The sequence below is a fragment of the Schistocerca gregaria genome, chromosome 1 (assembly GCF_023897955.1).
Source record: "Schistocerca gregaria isolate iqSchGreg1 chromosome 1, iqSchGreg1.2, whole genome shotgun sequence".
Taxonomy (NCBI): Eukaryota; Metazoa; Arthropoda; class Insecta; order Orthoptera; family Acrididae; genus Schistocerca; species Schistocerca gregaria.
Genome location: NC_064920.1, coordinates 655,358,539 through 655,379,620, shown reverse-complemented (window position 1 = coordinate 655,379,620; position 21,082 = coordinate 655,358,539). Strand labels below are relative to the sequence as shown.

The 21,082-nt window shown below is 40.2% G+C and overlaps 1 protein-coding gene across 2 annotated transcripts in view; it reads left to right on the top strand.

Moving 5' to 3' along the window:
* The window catches only part of LOC126361442 (calcium-independent protein kinase C), a 219,019-nt gene that overhangs the window by 44,217 nt on the left and 153,720 nt on the right, over positions 1-21,082 (top strand). For both annotated transcript variants that reach the window (XM_050007790.1, XM_050007792.1), the window contains exon 2: positions 12,267-12,330. In XM_050007790.1, coding sequence (XP_049863747.1) covers positions 12,267-12,330 — 64 coding nt within the window. The remainder of the gene's footprint in view (positions 1-12,266; positions 12,331-21,082) is intronic.

The window sequence follows — 21,082 nt, the reverse complement described above, 5'->3', positions numbered from 1 at the left end:
GTGCAGCTCTTCTTCAAATTTTTTCCGATAATCCACATTGGTGAGAGTTCCAGGCTGATGAACAGGAATCAAGGGTTTGTCTAATGAATGTTTTGTAGTTGACCACTTTCAACTATAAATTTAACTTACATTGGATTCTTCCAATAAATCTTGAGTTGCCTCTGCCTAGCCGTTGCCTCTCCCATTGCGAAATTCACATGACCACATCACCTGAAATTGCCCTGTACAGAAAACACAAGATACTTGATGGTTGTGATTGTTCCAGTGACTGACCTTTGATTTATGTATGTTAAAGTTACTTATGTTTAGAGCCAGCTGTGATCCGTGCACTGAGCACTGAATATTAGGAGGCATATGTACATTTTGTAACAAGTTTCTAATGATGTTACATCTTTGCACATGATATGCAAATAATCTTTAAATCTACAGGCATTATCTGCCTGGTCAGTTGTATATATTGTAATCACTATCTCAAGATATCTTGAATACTGACTTTTGTTTGATAGAAAACCTTCACTGCAGTTGCATATTTCTTCAGATATTTCACAGGTGCCTCCTTCAGTTACAATGTGATGGTGCAGATGGGTATCAAAGGATTCCTGGAAGTCAAGAAACATAGCATCAACCTGAGCAATACATCTCTTCTGGATCTCATGAACTAAAAGTGTAGGCGGGGTTTCACACAATTGGTTTTGTGAAAACCATTTTGATTCCTTCATAGAAGTTCTTTGGTCTCCAGTAAAGTCATCATATGTGAACATAATTTATGTTACATATTTATATTTCTGTGAGAAATCAATCTTGGAATACTTGTTCACATTTCCCAGAAAATTTAATCCTTAACAATATCCACAGCTGAGGTTAAAAATCAATTTCAGCTGAAATGTGATTTATACTTCCAGAACACAAGGCACAAAAATATTTTACATGTAGATTTTTGCCTCCTTGTCAAGTGTTTAGGGTGGAGTTATGCACTCTAGTACAAAAGTAAACCAACAAAAAATGGAATCCATACCAATTCAAAACAAAACATACCTCATCAACTACCCCTTCTACGAATTATATTATTATCTATATAAAGGTATTGGAGAGAGCTGTTATGTACGTGGCACATTTCTAAGTTCATTTTAAAGTTGAACGAGGTGTAGTAGTATATTGTAAACAAATTTAAAGATGAATGAGATGTTGTAGTGTATTGTAAACAAACTTCTACTATTGCTGATGTAGATAACTCTTTTTTTTTAAAAAAAAATACCAGTTTAGGCTATTCATGCAAAAATTAAAATAATACCAATAAGAGAAAAAAACAGCTATTTAATGTAACTAAGGAAGCAGCATTCCCCACTCCCCTCAAAGTGTACCTTTTCTGCTAATTTTTGAGGTAAACTTTAGCTGGCACAAACACAAATAGTATTATGCAATATAATACAGTGCGCAGATTAAGTTCTAAGACTTGGTGTTTTTTGTTAATGTATTATTTGATTTATTTTCCTTCTTAATAGGAACTGGTCATTACAGCAGTAAATAATGTGAAACAGATATCTTAGCACACTAGATAAATTAATAAATACAGAATTATTGTGGGAGATTTACTGAAATTACAATATTATACATTGATGTGAAAAAATGACAATACCAAGAAGGTGTTGTGTGACATAAATGGAAGTTGGGAGGCATGTTCCTACATCTGAAAGATGACATTTATTCAAATTTCACTCCAGTTGCAATAGAGCAACACTACTAGTATCACTCTGAAGATGCAAATCAGTTTGCTTTAAATACACAGTGTAATAGTCTTGAGCATTAGTTGCTTTTGGAGTGGATGTGGTGAGCCAATTTTAGTCAAGAATGCCATTAAAGTGACAAATACACCATTATCAGAACCTCACTGAGTTTGAATGAGTTCATGTAATAGGGCTATGAGAAGCTGGATGCTACTTTTGCGATACTGCAGAAAGGATTGGCCACTGTACACGAATGTTGGCAGCAGTGGTCATGAGAATGTACTGTCACAATAAGACTGGGCTCCAGGTGGCCACATGGCACTACCGAGAGGGAAGACCAATGTGTTCGGCATATGGCTCTGATGCATTGTACTGCGTCTGCAGCAACAGTTTTAACAGCATTTGGCACCACAGTGACACAACATACTGCTACAAATCAGATCTCTGCCCTTACTCTTTGCCTTTAAATATGTCTGCTTGTGTCTGTGTACGTGCTGATGGATATGTGTGTGTGTGTGTGTGTGTGTGCGAGTGTACACCTGTCCTTTTTTTCCCCTAAGGGAAGTCTTTCCGCTCCCGGGATTGGAATGACTCCTTACCCTCTCCCTTAAAACCCACATCCTTTTGTCTTTCCCTCTCCTTCCTGAAGAAGCAACCATCGGTTGCGAAAGCTAGTAATTCTGTGTGTGTGTTTGTGTGTTTTGTTCATGTGCCTGTCTGCCGGCGCTTTCCCGCTTGGTAAGTCTTATATATAAAAGGAAACATTCCACGTGGGAAAAATATATCTAAAAACAAAGATGATGGGACTTACCAAACAAAAGCGCTGGCAGGTCGATAGACGCACAAACATACACACAAAATTCGAGCTTTCGCAACCGGCGGTTGCTTCGTCGGGAAAGAGGGAAGGAGAAGGAAAGATGAAAGGATGTGGGTTTTAAGGGAGAGTGTAAGGAGTCATTCCAATCCCGGGAGCGGAAAGACTTACCTTAGGAGGAAAAAGGACAGGTATACACTCGCGCGCGCGCGCACACACACACACACACACACACACACACACACACACACACACACACACACACATGCAGACATATTTAAAGGCCTCTAAATATGTCTGCCTGCCTCCACACATGTACGGACGGACACATGTGCGTGCGTGCAAGCACACACACCCACCCTCCGCCCCCCCCCCCCCCCCCCCCCCCGTGAAAGGCAAGTCCCCCCACCCCCGGGACCGGAACGACTCCCCTCCCCCCACCCCCTGAAACCCACACAGGCAGACAGTGTTTATTGGTAATGAGGATCACCCTGTGGCTAAACATGCCTTGGTGCACGATCAGCACATCTTGGCACAGTGTTCCACTGTCCGAGTTATCTGGATACTTCCCACTAACACCAACCTGTCGTAACTCCGGAGATGGGAACTTGCCCTTCAGTATATCCTCCTTTCTCGATATCCACCTGGCCTCAACCTCCACTAATTTCAAGTTGCCGCCGCTCATACCTCACCTGTCTTTCAACAACTTCTTTGCCTCTGTACTTCCACCTTGACTGACATCTCTGCCCGAACTCTTTGCCTGTACAAATGTCTGCTTGTGTCTGTGTATGTGCGGGTGGATGTGTGTGTGTGTGTGTGTGTGTGTGTGTGTGTGTGTGTGTGCGGGTGTACGCCTGACCTTTTTTCCCCCTAGGGTGGGTCTTTCCGCTCCCGGTATTGGGGTAGTTCCTTGCCCTCTCCTTTGGGACCCGCCCTTTTGTTTTTCCCTCTGCTTCCCTCTTTCCTGGGGGGGCGGCCGTTGGTTGCAAGGGCTAGAATTTTGTGTGTGTGTTTGTGTTTGTTTGTGTGTCTGTCGACCTGCCGGCGCTTTTGTTTGGTAGGTCCCATCATCTTTGTTTTTAGATATATTTTTCCCATGTGGAATGTTTCCCTCTATAAAAACGGGGATTCCAAGACTTGCCAAGCGGGAAGGTGCCGGTAGACAGGCACAATAAAATAACACACAGGCACACACACGGGATTTTGGGCTTTCGCGGCCGGCGGTTGCTTCGTCGGGGGGCGGGGTGGGGGTGGGGGGCGATGGGGTAGGGATTGGGAGGGTATGGGGGGAGGAGGTCGTTCCCGGTCCCGAGGGTGGGGGGACTTGCCTTGGGGGGGGGGGGGATGGGTGTATTCTTGCACGCACGCACACGTGTCCGTCCGTACATGTGCGGACGCAGACAGACATATTTAGAGGCCTTTAAATATGTGTGCTTGTGTCTCTGTCCTTTTTTCCCCCTAAGGTAAGTCTTTCCGCTCCCGGGATTGGAATGACTCCTTACCCTCTCCCTTAAAACCCACATCCTTTCATTTTTCCCTCTCCTTCACTCTTTCCTGACGAAGCAACTGCCAGTTGCGAAAGCTCGTGATTCTGTGTGTGTGTTTGTGTGTTTTGTTCATGTGCCTGTCTGCCGGCGCTTTCCCGCTTGGTAAGTCTTGGAATCTTTGTTTTGAATATATTTTTCCCATGTGGAAGTTTGTTTCTATTTTATATATATATATATATATATATATATATATATATATATATATATATATATATATAGTTGGGTTCAAATTAATGATGTAAATAAAATAGAAAGAAACTTCCACATGGGAAAAATATATAAAAGCAAAGATTCCAAGACTTACCAAACAGGAAAGTGCCAGTAGACAGGCACAATAAAATAACACACAAACACACACATACAAAATTTCAAGCTTTCGCAACCGGCGGCTGCTTCGTCAGGAAAGAGGGAAGGAAAAGGGAAGATGAAAGGATGTGGGTTTTAAGGGAGAGGGTAAGGAGTCATTCCAATCCCAGGAGTGGAAAGACTTACCTTAGGGGGACACACACATACATACACACGCATATCCATCCATACATACATACACAGACACAAGCAGACATATTAGCCTTTAAATATGTCTGCTTGTGTCTGTGCATGTACGGATGGATATGCGTGTGTGTGTATGTGTGTGTCCCCCTAAAGTAAGTCTTTCCACTCCCGGGATTGGAATGACTCCTTACCCTCTCCCTTAAAACCCACATCCTTTCATCTTTCCTTTTCCTTCCCTCTTTCCTGATGAAGCAGCCGCTGGTTGCGAAAGCTCAAATTCTGTGTGTGTGTTTGTGTGTTTTTTTATTCATTGTGCCTATCTACCGGCACTTTCCCTCTTGGTAAGTCTTGGATTCTTTGTTTTTAAGATATTTTTTCCATGTGGAAGTTACTTTCTATTTTGTCTGGTTTAGAAGGCCTTTTCATCAAAAGCTCACTTGTTTAGCAATTTTGTTGTTGTTGTGCCTGTCTGCGACTCAACATCTCCAGTATATGGGGAGTGGCAATCTGTCCTTTTTGTTTGATTGAAAATCAGTAAAAGTAACTCAATCATCTAAACAGTTTTGTGTTTGCCTTAGATTTTCACATTTTAATGAAGAATTTATTAAGGAGGTTTTTAGTATTATTGAATCTGTATGTACTATGATGATAATGACTACAGTTTCATTATATTTTTTATTTGGAATGATGGTTGTTAACTACTGCACTCCTTTCAGTGCCCGCTGCTGAATTAGATTCAGTATGTTTGCAGGGAAGAACAGACTCATCACAAAAATGTCAGTAATTATAAAGAAACAATCACAGTCCTAAGATGTGATTAATGTGATTGTTAACATAAAGTTATCAGATTTTCACATACAAAAATGGTATAGAAACATAAGCTGAATTTTTTTCACAAGAGTCTGGAATAAAGATTATCGCTAAAATATACTGCCTGAAAAAAATAGTGAAACACCCAGAAGGGGAGGAGGGAATGATATGAAACTTTGTGGGTTGAGGTGGCTTAATTCACTGATTAGAAATTTGAGTCATATTTATAGAGAACTTGGCAGTATAAGCTGACTAATCAGTGTGACATTGCACCCCTTTTAGCCTGGATGGCTTCACTGACTTGGTTGGAGAAGTGTAAAAAGGCATTTGATCCTATTCTGCTAGATGGCCCACAACTGTTAACCTGATCCATGATATTGTGGATACTGGCACTGGGACAGTGTTGACATCTGAGCTAGTCCTACCCACATTTTATGGTGGATAGAATGTGGTATCTTTCTGGCCCAGGAGTATCTCAACATCACACACAGTTCATAGAGATGTGGGCCATGTGTGAATGGCAATTAACGTGTTGAAAAATTGTGCCAGGATACTGTCGCATTAGAGAAATGAGGACATAGGATGTCTGTGATGTACTTTTGTGCCATCAGCATTCCCTCACTCATTACCATCCATGACCTGAACTCATACCCAATGACTCTTCACATCATGACACCAGAAGTAACATCACTGTGCCTCTCGAAAACATTTAAAGAATGGGATTCCCTCCAGGTCACTGCCATACTCACTGACAATGGTCATCCAGGGTAGTGCAGAACCATGAGTCATTGTTGAGCACAATGCAATGCCATTCATCAGCAGTCAACAATGGGATAGTATTTTCCTAGACCAGCAGCTGCTAGTTTCTATCAGTGGTGGGGGATGACACAAAATATTGCAGGGAGTCCATTACTTGTTCTTGGATCACAGACAAAGATATGAAGGGGTTACAATGTACTTGGTGCAGAAAATGGTGATCCTCTGTTGTGGTGATCAGACGCGACTGACTGGAATCTTGACGATAAGCATGCCTGTCCTCACATTCCCATGTAGTCCAACATGGGGCCACTGTCACATCCGAATGCCTCACAATTCTGGATATTGCACAATTTGACCTATCAGTCAAATCTGCAATGAACTCCCTTTCAAACTCTTGTCAGGTGCTGACCACAGTGTCTTACATGAGAATATGGCAACTCCATGTCCTTCACAGTGATTACACAAGCTATAATGCTGTTGTTGATGCCTCTTCTATGCCCTACCTGACCTGGTAACAGCATTAAACTTGAATGACATTAGAGCACTCTGACACTTGTCTTACTTTCACAAAATTGCACCTGTAGGTATTTACATACTCACTGATGCTGTGTATGTTCATGGAGATACATTAACATCAGACAATGTCCTGTGGGTGCTTCACTTTTTTGTCAAGTTGTGTAATAAGTGGTGAAAGCAATTGGAAATTAGTGGATGTTGCCAAGACAAACGTAATAGGCTTTATTCTGATTTTACTTTATTTTCAAATTGCTGCCTCAGCTGGTCACTTTAGTCAAGTAATAAATAATGAAATACTGTCAAAAGAGTGACTGAAAACCTTGAATTTGAGGTCCTGAATTAGTTTGAAATTACATTAAAAAGTACTCAAAACAACAAATTTTTTACCCAGTCCAATTTACAAACATCTGTATTGTTCATTTTCAAGATGCTCAAGAATCCTTAGAGTGCGCTGGTAATCTGATTAATGAAGGAATATTTCAAACATAATCATCCTTAGTGAATAATGCTGAGTAGTACTTTCAGTTAGCTAGTAACTAACGTTAGTTGTTTTCTCTTTTAAAGTTCATTAGATTCATCATTAGTTGGGCAGTTTCAGACCCATACCTTAATATTTTATGTAAAGTCATTTCTCTGGTTTATATGATAAAGGGATAGTCAGGGATGCTAATTTTGATGGTACAACTTTCAGTGCTCGAGCAATTTTTTTTTTTTTTTTTTTTTTTTACATAATTTCATTCAGGTTTTCAAAATGTTTGAAAGAATACAGAAAAATAATTAATTAACCTTTAATAAACAAATAATAAGCTTGAGGATTTTATGCATTTACAATTTTACATTTACAACTACATTCCATTTTTGTATACCAGAAGATTACAGTAATGTCATATCTCCACCATGAAAAATTTTGTCAACAAGGAAAAAATAATGCATTAAAATACTGCCTTCACTGTCTTTTGTTTAATGTTACATTTTTTGCACCTTATGTTATGTTATAGTATCAATCATAATTTTTCTCTAATGTGTCACATATCAAATGTCAATATCATATTCAACATTATTTTCATCATTGCTGATGGAGTGGCTGTGAAAATATTCATACATGTCTCTGATGATAAACATTTACAAAATGTTGTGCAAGACAAATTATAAGATTTACAACTGCAGTTACTTCACTCGCATGTGATAACCTACATGCTATTGATTCCGTCAATTCAGGAGGGCCTACAGAACTCATTCCAGTTAAGGGTATGTGTGAGTAATTTTCCACTTTCCAATCATAATTATAGAGACAGAATGTAGGAGACAACAACTGCTCTGCTGATTTTCAATAAATGAGTTGCAACTGATCAGGTTTTGTGCAAGACTTCATCTGTTGCCGGAAGTAACTTTCAGTTACAAGCGATTTCTGTTTTGGTTGTAAACAATTGCTGTCGTAATTGAGTCACTGATTAACATAGTCTGTTGTTGTACAAAAGTGAAAAAATTTGAAACCCAGCTTTCATTATTTGGCGATGATCAAAGTAAATCTCGCCTAGTAATTCCAAGCAAAGATCTTCATGTCTCTGCTGCAAGGTGCATGCAGCAGGCTTGCCTTTCCGCAATGGGCAAGAGACAAAATCACATTCTGTTAAAGCATGTACTGCAAGTATATTCTTACACTTGTCACCTAGATTATTAGCACTTGCTTTAATGTCAGTAGTCTGCCCATTAAATGTCTTCACAGTAAAGACTACAGGAAGTGTCCATATCCAATAAAAGTACAGTTTTAAAACAAACATGTCTATATCATCACTAATGATTCAGATGTTGTTCTTACCACATTGGAAAACCATGTGTAGAGCATATGAAAGTAGTGTAACATCAGCTTTCTCATGAGCCATGTACTTGATTACTTCAGTATTTGATGGAGTATAGCAAATCAATAGCCTGTTCCTTATTTGGGCTGCTGCTTAAAACAATATTTTGGGTAGGAAGAGCTGTTATCAGCATCAGGAGTAATTGTTTAACAGCACCAGCAGGTAGACATCTTTCTCATTTATGGTGTTTAATAGGTGGAGTGTCATAATTATCTGAAGCAATATATGTGTCATAGTCTCATTTCATAACATTTATCATGATGGTGTGGATGAGGGTACATTAGAACCAGTTGGCCATTTCATAGGATACATCAAACTATTGCCATCAGTGAGCTGATCATCTGGAGAATAAGCTACTGAAGTAGTGATAACAAGTTTCCTTAGCAGAACTGCTTTCTTTCCTTTTCACATGTTTCTGCATTCATGGAATAGTGGCAACAGAACTACAGACAGTTCATATTTAAGAATATCTAACAAATTCATTTTGCTTTATTGAGAGATAACTAATAAGTGAGCTCATACCTTTCCTGAATCATAAATTTCTTTTTTCCTACTTTAATGCTTTTCTTCACTGTAGCCATGGTTGTTACTTCTTTATAAATTTTGTCGTAAAAGCTAGTATGTAATTTGTTTTTGAAAGCAGTGGCCATTCCATCAGCAGTAAATAGATCATCACGAACATTTATTCTACCATCAACTCTCTGGCCAGTGAAGATGTTAACTGACTAACAAATGATGCATGATTGTGAGAGGGCAAATTTTATTTTCTTGTTGTCATGTGCATCCAGCATTTACCTGTCTCTTTATCAGAATTGGCTACTGCTCATCTTGCTGCTTCAAACATTAGGTCCATTGACATGAATATTTCATTACATATGTGCTGTGAAAGTACCCACCCAGCTAGTGCTGTGAAAGTACCCACCCAGCTATCTGATTAGGAGACACTGTCATCCCTATAAGACATCCTTTCCTACAGTGGGTGTAAGTCTGTTCATGAAACTGGTCAAGAGGTAGAGAATTGTAAAACCTGAGTTGTGTTGATGCACATGTGCTCATACTATTAGAAGAATTTTCACATTTTCTGACAAATATTTTCCATTTCTAGTATGTGAGTTGTCATATATCTTGCATGATCCCAGTGGCCAGCTCCAAAAAAGTATGGAAGCATATGTTTTAAGCAATCATTTCTAACCACCTGTCTCTTCCTCTTTGCGATCTTATGAAGAGATGGATGATTATTATGGGATAAATAAGCATAGCTAACCATATCCTACTGGTAGGATTACCTAATGGATTATGGAAAATTCAGCCCATCATCTCCAGAATGGGCAAAAGCCCCCATCTGCCACAAATTGGCCCTGTAATCCACAATAATGAACAGGATAAGCACACAGGCACAGTCAGGAAATGATATTTTACAATACCACACAATTAGAAATGTGTGGGCTTCTGTGTATTTAAACAACATATTTTCAGGAAAAACAAAACTCAAAACTTAAACAAGTACTCAATATGCTTTACATTTTATTTATCCATGACCCAGAAAATTATTTTAAATGTGACTTTACCTCTCAATCTTTGTTTATAATGGTTTTCTTCATATAGTTTTGTATAAAAACATAAGTAAATATGTGTTCTCGATTATGAGAATGAGTTCAGAGACTCATAACATAAAATCACATTTAAATGGGTGTAGGCATTGTCACTAAAAACTGATTTTCGTTAAAATGTGGTATCGAAAGTTCTGGAAGGATGCAAATAATTTAGAGGTAAAGGTAACAACCGTTCACTGAATAGAAGAGGCACTGATCTCTCTCTCTCTCTCTCTCTCTCTCTCTCTCTCTCTCTCTCTCTTACGCATACACACACACACACACACACACACACACACACACACACACACACAGCTACATTAAGCCATCTAAGTGTACACCAGGCACAAGGTAGCTGTACTAATTTGTGAACTGCAGCTCAAAAAAAGATATATCTGAAAGTCTTGTTTACATGCCTGTCAACAAATCAGTATCTCTACTACTCAGTGAGTTGTTCTCGTTATTCCTAAATTAGTTGAACAGAGGATTACCCCATGCTTTTAAAGATCTTGGCATTTATACCAAATCTCATCATTCATAAATAAACTTCAGTCTGTTATTTTTTACATTATTCTAGTACTTGGTCTTGCCTCACTCCCTTACTCATTAAGCTGCAGATGTATGTATAATTGTATATAGTTTACATGCTTGAATATCATACAAAAATGTGATTTCTGTATATCAATACAAAGCTACCCTGTGTGCTTCTACTCTATCAATGATAAATGATGGGTCTTGTGCAATGAGAATATTCCACTGAAGTGCATGTCAGCAGCTTAATTTTCATTATTTAGTTATTTATAAAATTCCATAAAGACTGTTTACTAAATATGACTGGGGATTCAACATGCACGAGTGTTAATTTCCAACTGTGTGACTGTGACATGGTGTCTGATCATGGAATTATGTTATTTCGTGCTGTAAATGATGTTACTATTTACATTTATGATGTGCATTTATTGTGTATTTCAACTGTATGTAATGTGAAGTTGTGGTAGAAACAAAATAAATGTCCATTTGCATAAAAGACGGTAAAATTGTCAGAATGTATGGGATCCATTGTCTGAGTCAAACTTTAGCCTTTCTATTTTAGCATGAATTTAATTCTGTATAAAAGTGGTTTCCTGGTTAGTTGATGTATACTCTATCAGTTTTTCCAGGGTCATTTTTTACAGTATCACAATGGTTACAAATTTATAACATACAGTTTTAAATTTAAATTATTTTTGGGGTATGGTGTATAGTTTAGTTATAATAATAATAATAATAGTAATTATTATTATTATTATTATTATTATTATTATTATTAGTTGTAGTAGTAGTAGTAGTAGTAGTAGTATTCACACATTCCTGGAAGACACTTGGCACAGTGACTGATGGGATTAATGGATTGACAAAAGTCACAAGACAGTGTACAATGTTGGACCAATATTCATTTGAGAATAAAACATCAATTCAAAACTCCTTACAGCTGTCTAAATTTCCAAATTGTTATTTTATTGAGCAACCGGTAGTGACAAAATATTACACTATCTTCAGGACACGTGACCAATGTGTAGGAAGATTTCCACCTCTAGTCCAGTCAAAATAGGGGCCAACATTCAATGACTGTTACCCGCAGTTTTTTTTATACAGTGATTACTTCAGTCATCACCTGCTGAAACTGGTTGCTCAATAAAATAACTATTTGGAAATTCATATGGCTGAAAGGTGTTTTGATTTGACATTCTGTATTGAACAGGTGAGGTCCCTCAACCATCTGTATAAATATGGCCACTCAGAATATTCATTTGCTTCAGGCCACTACCTACCTTGGTCCAGTACACAGTGTAAGTACCCTGGCATTTTTGTATTCTGCATTGTCTATACAGTTCTGAGTTTTGTTCCTTGTGTTGTTACTCCAATTTACCTGTCTGTTTCTGCACATAAAGGCAAATTTCATAGTAAATTTAACAGTGAGGGAAATATGTCAGTTACTGCTACTACTAACTTTCACTTGTGTGAATTCAGCAGGCTCCAATAAACCATGGGACCAAGTTTCTTCAAGGAGTGCATGAATAATATGCCCATATCACATTTGTAGCATGTATTGAGTAAATAAAATTTATAACTGTGTGGATTAGTAAGTAATTACAATCATTTTTCTATGTCAGGTGGACTTGGAACCTCAAGGACGACTGCATATTAAAGTTGATTTGAAATGGAAGACTCAAACAGGTATGTTGGTATAAGTTGTCCAAAGTTTGCAATGCAAACATGTTTGTATTTACACAGGGGCTGTGCATGAGCTGTTACATGTGTCTTGTAACTAGTTTCTCCCACAGGCAAACTGCAGCTTCCCAATGTCCTACCAATAAATCAAATCCCATAATTGCAGTTGAGTCTATGTTCCACTTCACATTCCCAAGCATTTTTAATGCCATAATTTTTGTGATATCTACATCTACATCTACACTACACAAGCCACTATATGGAGCATAGCGAACAGTATTCTGTACCACTAACAGTCATTTCATTTCCTGTTCTACTCACAAATAGAGTGCGGGAAAAATGGCTGTCTGTATCCTAATGTCCATTCTCTAAACTTCAACAGGATTCCTCAATAAGAACATTGCCTTCCCTCCAAGGATTCCCACATGAGTTCTGGAAGCACCTCTGTAACACCTGCATGTTGTCCAAACCTACCAGTAACAAATATAAGAGCCAGCCTCTTTCTTTAATCTGACCTGGTGCAGATCCCAAACACTCAAGCAGCACTGAAGAATAGGCCACACTAGTGTCCTGTATGAGGTCTCCTTTACAGATGAACCACACTTTCCTAAAATTCTCGAAATAAACCGAAGTTGACCATTTGCCTTCCCTACTACAATCCTTACATGCTTGTTCCATTTCATGCAATATTACACCCAGATATATAAAAAATGTGACTGTGTCAAGCAGAGTTTTCTAATTATCTACATTAATTTAAATTTATCTTTGTTTAGAGTTACAGCAACCAGAAATTTTGTCTAAGTCATCTTGTATCCTCCTGCAATCACTCAAAAATTACCACCTTCCTGTACACTACAGCATCATCAGCAAAGAGGCACAGATTGCTGTCCCCCCCTGTTGCCAGATCATGTATGTATACAGAAAATAAGAGCAGTCTCGTCACACTCGCCTGGGGCATTACTGATGATATCCTTGTCTCTGATGAATAATTGCCATGAAGAACTACTTACTGGGTTCTGTTCCTTAAGAAGTCTTCAAGCCACTCATGTATGTAGGAATCTGTTCCATGTGCTCATGCCTTCATTACCAATGTGCAGTGGGGCACTGTGTCAAATGCTTTTTGACAATCTAGAAATTTGGAACCTGCTAGCTGCCCTTCATCAGAGTTTACAGTATATCATTTGGTGATGCAAGCAATGACTCATTAATCGTGCTGTCAAAAGGTACCACTTTGTAGGTTTTGTGAAATGTTCAACTTCACATTTACGTGCATGACTCCCTGAACATCCACATACAATCTTCCAACAAAAATGTGTACATTATTAAATTAAAAATATGGTGTGCTGTACTACTATAGCTTAATAAGCCCAAAGAGGTGTACCAATTTTTTTTCTATCACTGAGTGCACTGACTTGCAGCTTCATGTAAATTTATTATTTCTTTTCAAATTAGTTTATTTTTCTCTCATATAGTTTTTATGGTCAGTTTATGAAGGTTACATTACATTCAAACAATGGAAAATCCAGGATGGAATGTAACAATATTATGAGAAGGAAAGTTGCTACTCACCATATAGAGCAGATGCTGAGTCACACACAGGCACAACAAAAAGACCCCCACAGTTATAGCTTTTGGCCATTAAGGCCTCCGTCAACAACACACACACACACACACACACACACACACACACACACACACACACACACACACACACCTGCAGTTTCGGGCAACTGGGCAACTGAAACCACAATGTGAGCAGCAGCACTAGTGTATGATGGAAGTAGCAACTGGGTGGGGGTAAGGAGGAACCTGGTGTGGGGAGGGGGAGGGATAGTATGGTGGGGGTGGCGGACAGTGAAGAGCTGCAGGTTAGACTGAGGGCAGGGGAGATGTGGGAGGGGGGGGGGGAGTAGTGTAAAAAGAGAGAAATAAAAAAAGACTGGGTGTGGTGGTGAATGACGGCTGTGTAGTGCTGGAATGGGAACAGAGAAGGGGGAGGATGGGAGAGGACTGACTAATGAAGGTTGAGGCCAGGAAGGTTACGGGAATGTAGGATATACTGCAGGGAAAGTTCCCATCTGCACAGTTCAGAAAAGCTGGTGTTGATGGGAAGGACCCATATGGCACAGGCTATGAAGAAGTCATTGAAATGAAGGATATCATGTCTGGCAGTGTGTTCGGCAACAGGGTGGTCCACTTGTTTCTTGGCCACAGTTTGTTTATTGTTACAAATGCTTCAAATGGCTCTGAGCACTATGGGACTTAACATCTGAGACATCAGTCCCCTAGAACTTAGAAGTACTTAAACATAACTAACCGAAGGACATCACACACATCCATGCCTGAGGCAGGATTCGAACCAGCGACTGTAGCGGTCACGTGGTTCCGGACTGCAGCGCCTAGAACTGCTCGGCCACACCGACCGGCGTTTATTGTTACATTCCATCCTGGATTTTCCATTGTTTGATTACATATTATTTATGGATCATTATTTATGGATCATATGTTGAAAACAATAGACTGGCTGGGTGAGATCAAGATATGTGAACACAAAATAAGCAGTCTTGCATATGTGGATGACTTAGTTGTGATGGCAGATTCGATTAAAAGTTTGCAAAGTAATGTTTCAGAGCTAGATCAGAAATGTAAGGACTATGGTATGAAGATTAGCATCTCCAAAACGAAAGTAATGTCAGTGGGAAAGAAATATAAACGGATTGAGTGCCAAATAGAAGGATCAAAGTTAGAACAGGTGGACAATTTCAAGTACTTAGGATGCATATTCTCACAGGATGGCAACATAGTGAAAGAACTGGAAGCGAGGTGTAGCAAAGCTAATGCAGTGAGCGCTCAGCTACGATCTACTCTCTTCTGCAAGAAGGAAATCAGTACTAAGACTAAGTTATCTGTGCACCGTTCAATCTTTCGACCAACTTTGTTGTATGGGAGCGAAAGCTGGGTGGATTCAGGTTACCTTATCAACAAGGTTGAGGTTATGGATATGAAAGTAGCTAGGATGATTGCAGGTACTAGTAGATGGGAACAATGGCAGGAGGGTGTCCACAATGAAGAAATCAAAGAAAAACTGGGAATGAACTCTATAGATGTAGCAGTCAGGATGAACAGGCTTAGATGGTGGGGTCATGTTACACGCATGGGAGAAGCAAGGTTACCCAAGAGACTCATGGGTTCAGCAGTAGAGGGTAGGAGGAGTCGGGGCAGACCAATGAGAAGGTACCTGGATTCGGTTAAGAATGATTTTGAAGTAATAGGTTTAACATCAGAAGAGGCACCAATGTTAGCACTGAATAGGGGATTTTATAAGGGGGCTATGCTCCAGACTGAACGCTGAAAGGCACAATCAGTCTTAAATGATGATGATGATGATGATTACATTACATTCAAATATATTTAAGAAAAGAAAAAAGTCTATTGTTTTTCATTACAAAAATTATGAATTCAACAAAGCATGAGAGCATTGTTATGGAAACTGCAAAGATGAGTGATGTAGATATTATTGCCAGTAGTATTTAGAAACAACAGAAGTCACGAAAATTTAACAAAACTCCAGGGCCAATGGGATCATTATTAGGTTCTTTAGCATCTACAGAGGAGTGACAATGTCGCTAGACTACACAGTTGGTATGGTTACTTCACAGACCAACAGTTCCTGTATAACAGTCTGGGAACAGAGCCACATGAAAGGAAAATGAACTCATCATGTTAGACAGTCTATATTTGAACCCACATAGTGACAGGCATGGAAATGCAGCACATGGCTGATGCAGATAGCTAACAGCTAAGCACTTGGCAACAACACATGGCACAAATGCAAGATGAGGTCCGTGGTGGCTGCACTCAAGGCAAGCACTGGTGCACCCAGCCCACTGCCATGCACAGGTAAACACTTCTGCCAGCAGGTCTGTGCACGCCCAATGTGGCAGGTTTTCATACTATCCCACTGTGTTGTCTGTGCCAACTGGTCTGCCTCCATCGTGATATCTGTTAGCAGACATGCTAAATCTCTTCCCCCTGAAAAGGCCACTTAGGGCCAGAAATGAGCAGGTTAGGGTTGTGACCTCCAACACAGAACCAGAGGGGTCCTAGAGAATATGGCAGTGCACTGACCACTGCAAGAGGCAATTCCGACACTGCTGGATGCACCAGATGTGCCCAGAGACTGAGATAATGGGGGTGCACCATTAGCAGTGGAGGCAAGGCCACCTCCAGTGCTGAAAGGAGGGAGGGAAGGAGGCAGAGGAAGAAGAGGTAGTATCGGAAACCATGGGAGGAGGATATATCAGAAGCCACAAGCGCCATGTCAGCAGCTGCAAGTGCGAACCTCACTGGGAGCTGAGGCCGCAGGTGACAGGAGCACAGCAGAGGGTATGGAGGGGGTATCAGTGGGGAAGCACACCACAGCAATCGAGAGCCCTCAACCTGACCAATCATAAATGACCCTGCTGCCCGACTGACTGAAAGACTGTGGTGATGATGTAGCAACAGGGCATGGGCACAGCCCATTTGCATGATGGGTCAGCTGCTCCTTGCTGACATCTACCATGAACAACTACCAACCTTAGTGGCCGACCATGACAACCAGCAACCACCTCTGCTGCTGGCCAAAGGACCAGATCCAAACAACAGCCCAGGAAGTAAATGTGGTGGCCCACATTGGTTTGTAGAATGCGAATGTGAGTGGAGAGCAAATTCAGGAGCCCCTGTGGCTGGTGCCCATGCAAATTTTCCACCAGATTGCACCCAGTGAATGGCTTGGTATCTAGGCAGAAAACTCGACAACAATTGTCACAGGAAGTGGCAGACACATGTTTTCATTTGAGTCATAAACGTACAACCAAAGCTTCCAGCTCCGAGTTAGAAGCAGGTGAAACGAGACGGTTGTCAGATGCTAGATACAATTGTGAATGCAAAAATGCTGTAACACAAATTATCAGACAAGGGTTCTAGGGGATCCGCCAATGGCAAATAACTGACAGTGCATGAACAGTGGCAGTCAACAATGTGGACAGCTCGGCAACATACCGGAAACGGAACAATGCATCAACCACCAACAGCCACATGCTGCCCAAAAATTGACTCTAGAAATCAATGTGCACCTTTTCCCAAGGGTGCCTCAGGACAAGCCAAAGAGAAAACTGGCATAGTGGTGCAGTCTGGTTCTGTGCACAGGCCCTGCAAGCCCGTCCCAGATTTCAGTGTCATGATCAGTCGCTGGACATGACATTGTGCCAGTGCTTTTCTATGAGTCTTACACCAGTGCATGCATTCAGCATCTGAAATATGCAAGGACCCAGTGTCAGGGAATGTCACTCAACAGCATTGCTTCTCCACTTCAAGCAGGAAGATCCCTTTGTGAATGACCTGGTAGCCATGACAGGACATCAGCACTGACATGCTGGGCAGTTATGAACATCATGACAATAGTTACTGAGAAACAGGGCCCACCTCTGCAATCAATTGGCAGCCCTATCCAGCAGCTTGGAATGAGGAACAAATAAGGAAACCAATACCTTGGTTGTCGGTGATGAGGAGGAACCTCACTCCATATAGGAAGATGTGAAAATTTTTAATTCCTTTTCCACATGTGAATAATTATGCTTTGCAGTGGAAAGTATCTTTGAGCTATAAGCAGTGGGCTCTTCAGTGCCAGCCAGGTTCCAATGGGACAGCTTGGCACCAGTGCCACATTGAACTACATCACAGGCCAGGCTTCAAGGTTTATCTGGCATAAAAGAAGTCAGACAGGGAGCTGAGCATGAACACTACTTGAGCAACTGAAAACTCTGTTGACAATCTGCAGACCAGATAAACTTAATGCCCTTCTGGTAAGCTGATTAAAGAGGCGGCAGATTTGTGCAGGCCGGGAAATGAACTGAGCATAATACGAAATCTTACCCAGAAAAGAGTGGATCTCCTTCAGAGTCCTGGACACTGTCAAGTTGACAATGGCTTTGATGTGGTCATCCATAGGAACAAGACCATCTTTATTAAGCTACTTTCCAAAAAATTCACCTTTGGGGAGAAACAACTGTGCTTTCCCAGTCTGCAATGAAGATGATGCTCCAGAAGATATTAGAAAACTGACTGCAGGTTTTGTAGATTCTCCTCCCAAGTAGGGCCCATTACCTACATGTGATCAAGGTAATGATGAGACAGGGAATGTCCTGAAGCAATTGCCCCAAATATCATTCACAAATTCCAGGCACAGACAAGATTCCACAGGGCAGGTGAGTTTACTGGTAAAGCCCAAAGGAGGCATCAAGGGCCAGGAAAGTCTGAGAAACCAAGCCCAACGGCAACTACAGGTGGGAATCATGCTGATGCAGGAAAAATACTGGCCCTCCCGACAACTTCACAAATAATTCTGCCTGCTGCAGTTTGGGGTATGAATTCACGACATGTTGCCTGTTGACAGTCTGTTTAAAATTGTTGGAAAAGCGCACTGTGCTGTTGGACTTTGACTCACTGCCAGAGGAGTGGCTCATTCACTTGATGCAATAGGAGAAATGACACCTTGAACCTGCCAAAGCTGCAACTCTACCTTTACCTTGTTGTGCATAATGAAAGATATGGGACATGGGAGAGAAAATTTAGGTATCCCTGACAGCTTAAGAGAAACATGTACATTGAAATTTTCCATCTGGCCCAAGGTTTTATCAAAGTTTGGTTTTAGTTATGTCATGTTCTGTAGATCATTTTCCCAATTATTTTGTTGATATGATGTGGAACAAGTCACATTACAAGATATATATGCACACATGAATAGTGCTAATATTAATATTACTGAAATTTTTAGTTCTACACATGCAACTATGTTTAGAGGTACTATTTTTTTTATGATTTCTGAAACAAAAACTCGACCATGGAGTAGGAGTTGTCCAAAAGAAATGATTTTAAGCTAGATTTAAAACTTGATCTGCTACCTGCCAGACACTTCATGTTGTTGGGCAAATGATCAAAGATTTTTGTTGGTGAATAATGTACTCCTTTTGGGCAACTGACAGCTTCAATAATGGACAAGAAAGATCATTTTTCCCTCTAGTGTTGCATGTATGAACATCACTGTTTTTTTGCAAATTGAGATGGATTATTTGTAACAAATTTCATTAGTGGGCTGTAGGCCTACAGTAAAGAGTTAAAATTGTGAAAGGTAATAGACAGACACTAAATGCACTTTGTCAATGATGTGGAAGCCAAAAACAGGGAAAGTGTCTAGCCAAAACTATTTTGTGTCACTGGTGAATTGACCACTAACAATTACTAACAAAGAGATAGAGGGGCTGGCCAGTACTTACCTCAGCTCAGTACAGCCGATAGAAACACAAAAAACAACCGAAAATTTAAGCTCCTAGCTTTCGGAATAAATGTTCCTTCATCAGGGAGGAGAGAGGGGAAAGAAAGGGAAGAAGGGAAAGTGGATTTAGTTACTCACAACCCAGGTTATGAAGCAACAGGGAAAGGAAAACAGGGAAGGTAGCAAGGATGGAGGCATGGTTGTCAGAGGGAAGCCCATTCTAAAATACTGCTCAAATGTATGGCACCCATACCACATAGGACTAATGGGGGATATTGAAAATATATAAAGAAGGGCAACACAAATGGTTACAGGTTTGTTTAGCCAGTGGGAGAGTGTCACAGAGATGCTAAAGAAATTGAGCTGATAGATCCTTGAAGATAGATGCAAACTGTCCTGAGAAAGCCTACTTACAAAGTTTCAAATACCAGCTTCAAATGATGACTGTAGGCTCTCACAGGAATCGTGTGGAGAAGATTAAATTAATTGTAGCATCCATAAAGGCATTTAAACATTCATTCCTTTCACACTCCATATGTGACTGGAATGGGAAGAGGCCCTAATAACTGGTACAATGGAAAGTATGCTCTACCATGCAATTAATAGTAGTTCACAGAGCATCTGTAGCTGCAGATGTAAATATAGAAATTCTAAAAACAAAGAAAAAATACTGTCAGTATATGTTGTTCCAAAAAGTGCACATATGTGCATACAGAATGAACTCTATTTTTCTAAATTTGATTGATGTAAATAATACTGCCAACATTATGTCAAACAATGAAAAATCCAGGATGAAATGTAACAATGTTGTGAAATAAAAGTTCACACTCACCATGAAGCGGAGATGCTGAGTCGCAGATAGGCACAACAAAAAGACAGTCACAAATAATAGCTTTCAGCCAGTAAAACCTTTGTCGGAATTAGACAGCAAACACACATATATGCACTCATGCAAATGCAACTCACTCACACTCACATGACTGCAGTCTCACGCAACTGAGGCCACAGTCTCTCTGACACACAGTTCCCCACAAATGTCTTCATATTGCCTCATGGGTGCAGTGTAGCTTCCCTTAAGTTTTGGTTGTCTCACTCATCTCTATTCAGCCTGAGAGAAGCATTTACTGCATTGTGGAAAGAACTGCCTAATTGATTTTGCTCTCCACAAACTCAAAGGAGGTCAATGAATCTTCCTGTGGAATCATTCCTCATGCATTCCACAAAGAGTGCATTGTACTCTTCCTCTCCTTTCATTGTTATTCCTCAAGTAATTCTTCTACCCCCAGAATTTCTTCAAATGTTTGAACATCAGTTTACAAAGCATGATGTGACAGGCTGCCATGACAAATTACTATCCTTTACCATTTGATACTATCCTGATACAATGTAATCTAGTTCTGTCTCTTGGAAAACAGGATGATCAGCTTCTCTGAAGACAGCCCT